Consider the following 12,192-nt stretch of genomic DNA (forward strand, 5'->3'; position numbering starts at 1 on the left):
TGTTTTCAATTTATTTTATTTCACTGGAAAATAAAAGATAAAAAAAGTTGGTACAAAACAAAGGAAAAGGGTTAAACAGACACCAGGGAATGGCTTGTGCCATCTATGTACAACATACACACAGTGTAAGAGACACTTACCCCCAGGTTATAAGCAGCATTAATATGTGGGCACAACAGCCCCCCCCCCCCCACACACACACACACACACAACCCATGAGCTTAAGTACCTGCTGGATCCTCCAACCCCACAAAGGTTTCATCCAAGTGGCAGGGGATACATGTGACATTTTGGTAAACTATGAATCCATTAAGTGGCACCCGCAGACAGAATATTGTACAGTGAATCAGTCTCATTGGCTAAAGGGTTAAAGTGACAATAACACAATACTAGAAAGAACTTGGCATTGATTAAAATGACCTGCCAATCCCAGGGTTCCAATCCCATTCCATACAACTGGGCACAGGTTAATTCCCCCTATCAGGGGAGGTACATGTCTGGCTCCGGCTGCAGCAGGCACCCAAAGTGACATTCCCAATATGGATTAAAGAAGGAAAGTAATTTTATACTTGGGGGTGCCAAAAGTTAGGCACCCCCAATTGATCGATTGTATTTACTTACCTGACACCCTAGGATGGTGCTCCTATCAGCAGAAACTGCAGCAACCCGGGGTTATTCCAGCGAGCACCACGGATCGCTCCTCTTCCTGCTTCTTCGCTCTTCAAATTTCCTGGGGCAGACGCATGCGCAGTAGAATGAAATAACTTAGAGTTCGGATTTTTGCTCACCCGCTTGAAGAAAGAAAACGCAGCAAGAGGATCGCTCAGTGCTGCTCAATGGAAGAACCCCGGGCCGGAGCAGTTTTTCTGCTGATAGAAGCACCTTCCCAGAGTGTCTGGTAAGTAATTACAATAACTTGGGGGTGTCTAACTTTTGGCACCCCTAAGTATAAAATTACTTTCCATCTCCTTTAAATGTTGTGCTCATGGGTGCCTGTGCTTGCCAGTAACACAATTTAATCAGTGAGCAATATCTACACGAATCACCAACCCCCGACCCTGTGCATTCTGGGCCTTTTCTCCCAAGTCTGATAAATAAATCTGCCCCTGTATCTGCAGAGAGAATAAGAAGTAACAAATGTCATCAATTGGGTAGAAAAGGGGGCTCAATGAAGTCAGCAATTGCTAACATTTCACATCTAACCAGTTATATCTCAGGGATACAAAAATGTATTAGTAAATTGCTGACATTATACGGAGGTTTAAGCAGCAAGATAAAATACGGGCCCACCTGGGATGAGAAGAGACTGCTGATTTTGTTTTTCAGGATCATTCTGATTACTGGGAGGCCTGGTCCTTTAACACAGGGACAGCCAATCAGAAAGGCTTGCTTTTGCTTAAGGATTTCATGCCTCCTCATTGCCACCTGCCATTGGCATTTTCTCAGTAAGTAGTAGGCAACAAGTAAAGCTCTAGTACAAATATATACTTCCACTAAAGTGGATATTAAACCCCAAACTTTTTTTTTGCCTGGTTAAAGAGAATATAATTTGAAGGAATTTCCCAATATCCATTCATTCCCCATTCTTATTGGGTTTAAAGTTGTCGTTCCTTTGCTCTTCTTTGCATTGCTGGTTCTGACTACAAGCACCAATGAAACGCAGCAGCAGTAGCGAGTTCTACTGGAGCCAAGACCTCAGCTCCCACAATGCTGTTCATGTCCTGTGATTAACAGGTCTGTGAAGAAGGAGCAACTGCAAATGTGCAATGGCTGTATATTGAGGAGTTGCTTAACTTAGATTTTTTTTTAAAGCACTTTAAAGGGGAAGTCAGTATTACATTTTGTATACTGCAGAAAATAAGATTCTAAGGCAACATGAAAAACTTTAAAGCTTTTTTTTGCTGACATTTTGCGAAAAGGCTTCCTAACCTTACCAACTAGAAATTTGGCTGAATGTCAGAAGGAATACAAATATAAATCTAGCTTTGCAGCCAATATGCCTTCAGGCAGCAGTAAGTCCCACTGAGGGGGAAATCATATAAAAATACTTAAATGCTGAAGACCAAAAATGCCTTTTGACCCAACCAGAGATTCTCCACCACCCCTGACCAAGTTAAAATAAATCTTAATTAAAACGAGCACATCATTAATCCCACAATGATACAATTATCATTATAACACCTACGGAACATCAATTTCAGTTCATAGAAAACACTCAGAACAAAGTTGGGAGTTTCCCGGCAGGAGACGCATGGGGTGTGCGTAGAGTCCCCACCGCCCCCCAACCCATTGTGCAAATGTAGAAGGAGTTATGCAGCCCAGTCCAGCACTGCTACACGGAGACAAAGACATCAAGGTAGAGCCTGTCATAGGATTCCCTGAAACAGACGATGAAGAGGAGGCTGAGGAAGCACGAGCCGGTCAGGCACCAGTTGAGCCAGGACAGGTCTGGGAATGAGAAAGAACAATAAGAATTAGACGCAGCAAGAATGGTTAAGGGTCTGCCAGCAGATAATAAGCATAGCCATCAAGGGGGCACAAGGTGGTTTAGGTGGCCAGTCACCCATGACAATGCTGCACAAATACAACAGATGAGAAGGGAACACAGTTCCTTTTTACTTACTTATCACTATACAAATGGCTGCTGTTCTGTTCAACTACGTGGACTTACACGTCACCCCTAGGGGTCTGCACTCACTGGGCTGCAATTGATATATTTTCTGCTTTTACACCAACAGGCCGGAGCCATCACCTGAAGTTTCCACAGCAAAGCCATGTTTAGAGGCCACTAATCTAAAGGAGAACTAAAGAACACTTTATTCCCACCACATGCTCTGAGCTGCTGTCACTTACCTGAGCTTAGGGGCTGACAATATACGGTATAAATACAATAGAATCTTTACAGTACAAGGCTGATGAGCCTACAGAAGGAAGGAAATAAGCACCTGCTTTAAAGGAATTGTTCAGTATAAAAATAAAAACTAGTTAAATAGATAGGCTGTGCAAAATAAAAAATGTATCTAATATATAATGTATAAAGTCTGGAGTGACTGGATGTCTAACATAATAGCCAGAACACTACTTCCTGTTTTGCAGCTCTCTTGCTTTCACTGATTGGTTACCAGGCAGTAACCAATCAGTGACCTTAGTGGGGGGGACATGGGTCATATCTGTTGCATGCTAAGGAACAATTGCAAACTCACTGAACTGTTTTGTCCCATGTGCCCCCTCTTAAAGTCACTGACTAACTCAGAGTTAAAGAACTGCAAAGCAGGAAGTAGTGTTCTCTTCTCTTATATATCCAGTCACTCCAGCCTTTATACATTACATTTTTGGCTAACTAACTATACTAGAAACATTTTTTTATTTTGCACAGCTTATCTATTTACCCAGGTTTTATTATATTTAGATTTGCCCTTTAAGGGCACTGGGAGCAACAGCCAATGGGATGTTGCTTGTGAGCCACTGGTTGGAGAGTATAACTGTTCTAGAGATGCTGAACGTCTGGGCTGGTACAGTAAGCTCAGCACACATCTTCAGAGTTACCTCCCCAACTGCTCATAATGCACCAGAGGTCTAGTTTTGCCCATGGAGTGCTATGTAACCAGTCCAACCATTGCTTAAATTATTAGAATAGAAAAAATGAAGACCAATCATCTTTAGAAACAAATCTCCCTGGGCACGGTACCCTATAGGGTGATGCAACTTTCACAGGAAGGAAAGAATGAAAGAAAGGAAAGAATGCAAGTAATAAGGAGGATTTATGAATATACACGGATCCAGCAGCGCTGCCAGATGCTACTGACATTTATAAGTAAGGGCTCTTGATGTCAAATTGGACCTGGGCACTACTGATGCCTTCAAGGAGAATAGGAACAGTCTGTAATAATATGACAGCTCCCCTGACAACAGAATAAAGAGCACCTTACCCAGTGGGTTACTAATGAGATATAAGAACTGGAATATAAGGGCTGAAAGGGAAGATGGTAGGAGGCTTCTTACAGCATCACCCATACACATAGTCCTTTTTATGTCTTAATAAACTGCTACCACTTCCATGGCATAAATCCCCAGCAGTTAATGAAGGCCTTCAGGGCAACATGAGACCATTTAGAGGTCTCATCACATTAATATTTTAAACATATATCTCCAGTGTCTGAAAAAAGGGGAACTTTGCTCTCTGTCTGAGGGTTACTGGGATCAACAGACATAATAGCATTCACACTGAAATGAGGCGCCTGAGAAAGTCCAACAGTGCTGCTAAGCAGTGACTTTCCTGTGGCAGTTCCTATTCCAGCTTAGTGCATAAAAAAGGTTACAGATATATATCGTAGAAACATTGAGGTAACAGCTATAGTTCCAGGGCACAAATAAGCACTCACCCCAAGACTCAACCTAACTGACCTTCAGGCTGGGCCCCGTTAGCTCATAACAAGGTTACAGATATATAGAGACAGTGGGGTAACAGTCACCCTGCTCTAGCTCCAGGGGTACACAGGGCACAAATAATAACTTGGCACAAATAATAACTCACCCCAAATCTCACCCTAACTGGCCTTCAGGCTGGGCTCCCTTAGCTCATAACAAAGTTACAGTATACAGTATATAGAAACATTGGGGTGACAGTCCAGGGGTACCCAGGATAGTATCACAGACAGGCAGTTCCCCAACTCACCTGTATGGTACATCGTGAGGAACAGCAACAGGGCTCCCATAAATATGTTGCTTAGAAAAGTGACGACTCCACATGTAATCCCTTCTGGAATGGGGTATACAGTCTCCACAAACAGCTCGAAGAATATAGGAACGGTGCCGTTTAAAAAGACACCAATCAGGATGCAAGAGGTGTACAGTGTTGCTGTAAAAGGGAAATGGAATCCATTTTGTATGTATACATACAAGCATACAGATTGTATTTAAACATTTAAATAAACTTTTAGTATAATGTAGAGAGTGATAATCTGAGGCAATTTGCATTTTGGTTTTCATTTTTTATTCTTTGTGGCTTTTTACTTATTTAGCTTTTTATTCAGCAGCTCTCCAGTTTGCAGTTTCAGCAATCTGGTAGCTAGGGTCCAAATCCCCCTAGCAACCATGCACTGATTTGAATAAGACACTGGCATATTAATAGGAGAGGCCTGAATAGAAAGATGAGTAATAAAAAGTAACAATAACAATAAATGTGTAGCCTTACAGAGCATTTGTTTTTTAGATGGGATCAGTGACCCCCCATTTGAGAGCTGGAAAGAGTCAGAAAAAGGCAAATAATTACAAAACTATAAAAAAAAATAAAAAAAAATAATGAAGACAGATTGAAAAGTCTATAACATATTAAAAGTGTAGTTAAAGGTGAACCACCCCTTTAATTAAGCTGTTTATGGTTGGAAAGTGGTACAGGAACAGGGCACTGCAAAGCTGCATGAGGTTACTGATGCTCTTAAGGTGGCCATACACGGGCCGATAAAAGCTGCCGACAGACCGTGTCGGCAGCTTATTGGCCCATGTATGGGGGCCCCCGACGGGCTTCCCCGATCGAGATCTGGCCGAAAGTCGGCCAGATCTCGATCGGATGGGATTAAAAATCCCGTCGGATCGCGGCCGCATCTGTTCGTTGATGCGGTCCCGCGATCCGACCGCCCGTTTGGTGAACGCTAGGATCCGATCGTTGGGCCCTAGGGCCCACGATCGGATCAGCCCGATATTGCCCACCTCAAGGTGGGCATATCGGAGGGAGATCCGCTCGTTTGGCGACATCGCCAAACGAGCGGATCTATCCGTGTATGGCCACCTTTAGTGTCCATAAAGCAGTGTCATTACCTATAAATCAGTGGCTACTTAGCTCTTATTTTGTGCAACCAAAGTGCTGCCATTTCCAGCATTTCCCCATATATAACACCTGTCATTGACCAGCTTTAAACAGTGGGTAAGATGGCAGGAGACAATGCGTGCCTATTATAGAACAATGGGGAGAGAGATGAATGGATCTATGGCGCTGACCCAGCAGTTTCTCAGATGTGCATTCAATCAGCATGATTTACTAGTTATTAGCCATTCATAGCCCCCCCCCCCACACACACACACACACACACACACACACACACACGTGATCTGCCAGGAAGCAGAATAACTTTAACTTGGCCCTCAGCTACAAGGAGCATATCAATAGAGTAGAAGCTGATCCTATCAGCCCTACTAGGAACCTCCCCCCAGGCTAAGTAAATGAAGTTGCCCCCATTAATACGCCAGATACACAGCTCTGATGCTCTGTACTTCCTGCTCTAGAACTACTCCCATGGTCATACAGGAACCTGCCCTTTAATAAATTAATCTAGTTCTTACCTGGGTACAAAACTCGGATTCTCTGACCCTGGGTAGCTCTCTTTCCCCATGGTCAGCTAACAACCTCTCCCAGGGTAAATGAATCCAGTTTCCCTTCCCTTATAATCAGGGGGCGAGCTCAGAGTTTCTGTACTTCCTACTCCTGTGCTGATCTTTTTCTCATAGTCAGTCAACCACCGACCCCAGGGTAAATAAAAGTAAACGAGGGTAACAAAAAAAAAAGTACCTGTTTACTTTTCCTTTCCTCCCTCTATGACTGAAGTTCAGGGGTAAGAGGATTTAGTGAGCACCTTTGCACCCAGTTTATTCATATTCTTTATTAGGCAACTTATAATTCTTGTTCCCATTTAATGCCAAAGGCCTAGTATAGATGCATATTACATGGCATCGCTGATATCCCTCACTGCAAGCAAAGACTGAGCAGCAGTACATGGCCAGAGTTTACTGTATGGAGGCACAGATATAAACAGCCGAGGTCACTTTAAACCCCCAGCCTGTAATAATCTACTTACAGCTGCATATCAATGGTGCATTTATTATTATCCACACAACACAGTAATGAAGTGCTGAGCGAAGCCCAGGCCGCACATCTATATTTGATGAATGGGATGCAAATAAACAACCCCTGTGTGTCCAGACACTTAGGAAATGGTGAAGCGCTCCATCGATATCTTCCAATAAAATCGTTGCCTTTCCCACTGCCAAAAAGAGTGGCAAGCTGTTTATTAATTCATAGTCTCCTTGCTGATCTTACATTGGAAGTTTGTAGCCAGCCACAAAGTCCCAGGAGCCACTGCTAAAGGGCAGCACTGCTCGGAGAAACCCATACAAATCAAGCTGAGTGAATTTTGCAAGGATGGGAAGCTATTACTTATACAAACACTAGGACCCAAATGGAATTTACACTGGGTTCACAGAACCCAAGCCACCACAGTAAAGCAATGTAAGAGGGTCATAGCAACAAACATCTTCTCCATTTGGCAGAACAGGAGAAAGCAAAACCAGTTTTATTGGCCATCTGAGAAGGAAGAATTTGACCCCAGGCTATGAGAAAGACGAGTAAAAGTCCCCCCCACCTCCCCAGAATCAAAGCCAGAAATTTTTTGTATTTCGCTCAAGTCAAAGACACATAGATAGTTGGGGAGTAGAGGTAAAACCTTTTTTACTCATGAGTCACATTAGTTGAAAATCAACCAATCATGGAAAAAGTTCCTGAGGGTGCCTAAAAAGGGTTGTGATTGGCTAATTGGTAGTCTCTATGTGAACTGACAGCCTACAGGAGGCTCTGTTTGGGTTGGTGAGCAACATGGTGCTCAAGAGCCACTGGTTGGGGATTGATGCCCTAGAGACTTACCTGTGGTTAAAGGCAGGTGAGTGAAATTGCTCAAAAAGGTGAGTGTGAACCATGTTGCTGAGAGAGTTGCCCCCGAAAACAGCAGCAGGAGAATTGGCTTCAGCACCCCTCTGATAGAATCTGCAAATCTGACAAAGGAAGAAGGTGAGCAAAGCCTTACTGCTCACATTGTGCTAGAAATAGGGTGTATAGTATAACAAACAGCCTGACCAGGAAGTACGTTAGAAGTACCTGCGTGTATGAGAGTGTGAGTGTGTGAGGTCATTCAAAGAATCAGTTTATTTATCTGTCTTTTTGGGAAAATGACAAGTGACTCTCATATTCACATCCATGCTACATGGCAGAACTGAAAAAAAATCACAGTTAGGGCATTTCTAAACAAATTATAGTGTCTCCATTTCTTCATTCTGCAGCGCAATAAACAAAGACAAAAGGCTGTTACAAAGGGGGGAATGGCTAAATGTGATGCTCTGATCCTAAAAGCAACATGTACCCAAACTGCAGTGTATGTCCAGGGTAGGAGGTGTTGTGGGTTTGGCCAGAACAACATTTCTCTTTTTGGGTTGCAGACGGCTTGCCATTTGACCACGTGGCAGCCCCTCCAGCAGTCTTCTACACTACAGCCATGAATATTTTGTAAATTATATCCTTATAAAAGGTGAGTACTGATGTCATCATTTATAAACGGTAAGTAGTGAAGCCATTTTTGTCACACTACTCACTAAAACTTGGGTATTATAATTAATAAAGTAGCGCTTGGAAAATATGAGGATATTAGAAGTAACCTCGGAATTCCGTGACTTGTATAAAAGCACTCCACCTTAGGCCTTCAGCTTTTATATGGTCACGGAACTCCTCTGTGACTTATAATATCCTTATAATTTACAAGAGGGGGTACTTTATTCACTATATTAACACCAGGTGTGGCAATAAAAGTGAAGATATCATGGCAGATTAAAGGTGACCATACACGTCCTAACGATGGGTAACGGGTAGTCGGATCACGGGACCGCATCAACTAACAAGATGCGGCCGCGATTCAACGGGATTTTTAGTCCCGTCCGATCGACATCTGCCCGACTTTCGGCCAGATATTGACTGGGGAAGCCCGTCGGAGGGCCCCATACACAGGCCAATAAACTGCCGACTCGGGCTGTTGCCAGCTTTTATCAGCCCGTGTATGGCCACCTTAAGTCAGGTTAGGGCACTACTGGGCGAAATTGCAACCTCTTAGCCCTAATTCCAAAAAAAACCCCAAATATTTATTAACCTACTTCAGTTGATTGGATGTTATGTTTGATAACATATTACAATGATTCATAAAATGTAGCACAACCAAAACAGAACAGAAATGGGGAAAACTAGTGAACTACAACCTTGCAGTAAGAATTATACAATGTCCGCTGTGCTCTCATTTACAATGCACCCCCCCAGGTGATCCTTCGGCCCTGAGCAAATCCTTCTTGCCTTCTGCACATATAATAATACTGCCAATGTTCTGCAATCACAATAAGGCAGATTCGGAGACAGCCCATTAGCGCAATTACATTAACTAAAAAGGGAGGCTCTGAACTCTGCCTTAAAACTGCTATTTTCCCAATCAATTCCTTTTGGGCAGTTAAAAGGACATTAAGAATTTCACAGTATAAAAGCAGAGCGCATACTGATTAAATAGCAGAGGGCATGCTGTGATGTGAGAGAAGGGCATCCTAGCTGTAGGTGCCGGAGCCTGGAAATCAGCATTGGCACTTAGCCGGCATTAAGCACAGGGGTCACAAAGAACACGCCGGCGGGTTCATTTTTAACCTTTTACTTAACTTATCAAACCCAAATTAACCTCTTTTTATTGGAAGCTGTATAATAAAGACAATATTGTCCTCACAGACAAAAAAAAAAATCTCAGATCTCTCGTTTAGGAAGACAATCGGAAGTGAATGGTTTAAAGGGATTCTGTCATGATTTTTATGACAGTTTATATTTCTAAATTACACTGTTACACTGCACTATTTCTTTTAGTTGTAATATTGGTGTGTAGGCAGCAATTTCAGGTCATTTTGCCTGATCATGTGCTTTCAGACAGAGCCAGCACTTTAGGATGGAACTGCTTTCTGGCAGGCTGTTGTTTCTCCTACTCAATGTAACTGAAGGAGTCGAAGTGGAACAGGAATTTTTACTACTGAGTACTGTTCTTATATCTACCAGGCAGTTGTTGTTAGGGTTTAAGCACACACGCAGATTCGGGGAGAGATTGTCGCCATGCATAAGAGGTGATTAGTCGCCAGACGACTAAATCTCCCCGAATCTGAGCGTGTGCTTCGCGCTTCAATTTCCGAACTTGCCCGAAGTTTCCTCGTGAGGCAACTTCAGAAATCGAAGTGCTGCGAGTGCATTGGCTCTGGTGTTTTGTCATTATAGCAGGAGGCAGGCAGAGGGAAGGCAGTTCGGGGAGATTGTCGTCCCGCAGAAGAGGCGATTAGTCACCAGGCGACTAAATCTCCCCGAATCTGCCTGTGTGCTTGAACCCTTAGGGAGCTGCTCTCTGGTTACCTTCCCATTATTCTGTTGTTAGGCTGCTGGGGAGGAAAGGGAGGGGGGTGATATCACTCCAACTTGCAGTACAGCAGTAAAGAGTGACTGAAGTTTATCAGAGTCACATGACTGGGGGCAGCTGGGAAACTGAAAATATATCTAGCCCCATGTCAGATTTCAAAATTAAATAAAAAAAATGTGCTCTTTTAAGAAATGGATTTCAGTGCTGAATTCTGCTGGAGCAGCGCTATGAACTGATGCGTTTTGAAAAAAACATTTTTTCCCACGACAGTATCCCTTTAAGGTTTAAGACAGGTGTTTTTCATGTAGGATTCCCCATTTGGTTAAGGGTGGATAACTGTGATAGGAAATTCTACCTATAGACAATAGTATTGACTGAACTGCATAATTAATTCTAAACCAATTTGTCAGCCAACAACATCACTCACACGCTAATTGGGATAAGGCTCATACAATGGTAACTAACATAGCATTACTGGGAAAAGGTAGTAGTAGCTGGTTGTTGTATGGTTACCAATAAATAAGCAACTTTCTCTCACCTTCCCACTGAGATGCCAACCACACAGCCACCCACAATCGACCAGAATCCCACCCAGCCAGCATCGACCTGAAAAAGATAAGATTGCAGTTATTCCCAATACTGAACATAAAGATGGAGCAGCACGGTTCCTGCAGGACATGCATACATAAACTAAACTATATGCAGCCCCACCCATTTAACTGTGAGAAACCAAAGAAACATCCATCTGTACATGTGTGACACTTGGTCAGGAACAAGGGATTCCAAGGGGACTTTGGTCCTAGTATAAACTAACAGCACAGGCTGCAGAATCATATTTTATGGAGAATTTTTAAATGTCTCCTGAGGATGTTCTTTTCAGTCTTATAAAGGGAAAATAAATTAAAAAAAAAACCCTGATTTGCATTGATTCCCAGAACTGCAAGTTGCTCTGCTGAGTACAGAACAAATACCTTTCACAGACTATAATAAGACACTACCACCCAGTGGCAGAATGCTTTCTTAGCTGCACAGAGCATAACAATATGAATAAAGCACCTGTAGTACATGTAGGGGGACTGTGAATCTATGCAGAACTCTACAAACCCCAGAACTTCTCCATGTGAAGTAAACACTGCATTTAGCTTTTCTGTTGTCTCCAGAAGATAAGGATCTGCTGCAGTATTATTAGATGGAAACACCAATTGACACATGAGATAGGATGAAAGTGGCACTTCCAGAAGTGCAGAGGTGTGGAATGCAGAATTGAAATCCCCAATTGTCTTGTCCAATGAGAAACCAGCTGAGCTGCATGAGGATCTGGACGGTGGTAGATATACCCTCTTTGGCCTAGTCAGACCCTGGGAAGAACAGCAATGGCAGCTGCAGACTGTGACAACATTCTGGGAGCTGAGTGTGGCAATGTTTCCCCCTATAAGATGTGATTTATAATGCCGCTGTGTGACACAATATAAGCCTCATTAGAATATTGACTGTAAAGTCATTTGACTATTGATGGTTTTTATTCCCCAAGCACTTTAATTCCTTCCGATTTGTTCATTCCAAGCATAAAAAGAGAAGATTCAGGCTGAAAAAAGGAAAACTTAAAGGGGAAGCCCAACACAAACTTGAATGTTACAGAGTGCATCATGCCAACATTCCAAGAGTATGCAAATCCCACACCCTGGCAGGCTTAATTAACAACGCAATTAAAAATATCTCACCTGTGTGACATGAACAGGAGTTAAAATCAAGTCCAGGACCCCAGACCATCCTGCGTAGAATCCTAGTGGTATGGCGTACACCAGCGCAATCAGTAGGAAATGCATTTTGCTGCAAGAGAGGGCACAATATTACATGTGGTGTCAGGAATGTGTTTAACCCCTTCAAACACAGTGCAAAGCAATATGCATTGCCCAAATAGAAGTGAATGGGTTACGAGAATATATAT

The 12,192-nt window shown here is 42.8% G+C and overlaps 1 protein-coding gene across 1 annotated transcript in view; it reads right to left on the reverse strand.

The window, feature by feature from the left end:
* slc49a4.S (solute carrier family 49 member 4 S homeolog) overlaps positions 1 to 12,192 on the reverse strand; it is a 29,131-nt gene continuing 16,939 nt past the window's right edge. Inside the window, exons 5-9 of the mRNA XM_018238665.2 lie at positions 11,966 to 12,074; positions 10,783 to 10,850; positions 7,694 to 7,821; positions 4,676 to 4,858; positions 1 to 2,448 (exon numbers count right to left, since the gene is read on the reverse strand). Coding sequence (XP_018094154.1) covers positions 2,333 to 2,448; positions 4,676 to 4,858; positions 7,694 to 7,821; positions 10,783 to 10,850; positions 11,966 to 12,074 — 604 coding nt within the window. The 3' untranslated portion in view covers positions 1 to 2,332. The remainder of the gene's footprint in view (positions 2,449 to 4,675; positions 4,859 to 7,693; positions 7,822 to 10,782; positions 10,851 to 11,965; positions 12,075 to 12,192) is intronic.

The sequence above is a fragment of the Xenopus laevis genome, chromosome 9_10S, assembly GCF_017654675.1.
Source record: "Xenopus laevis strain J_2021 chromosome 9_10S, Xenopus_laevis_v10.1, whole genome shotgun sequence".
NCBI classification, from domain to species: Eukaryota; Metazoa; Chordata; class Amphibia; order Anura; family Pipidae; genus Xenopus; species Xenopus laevis.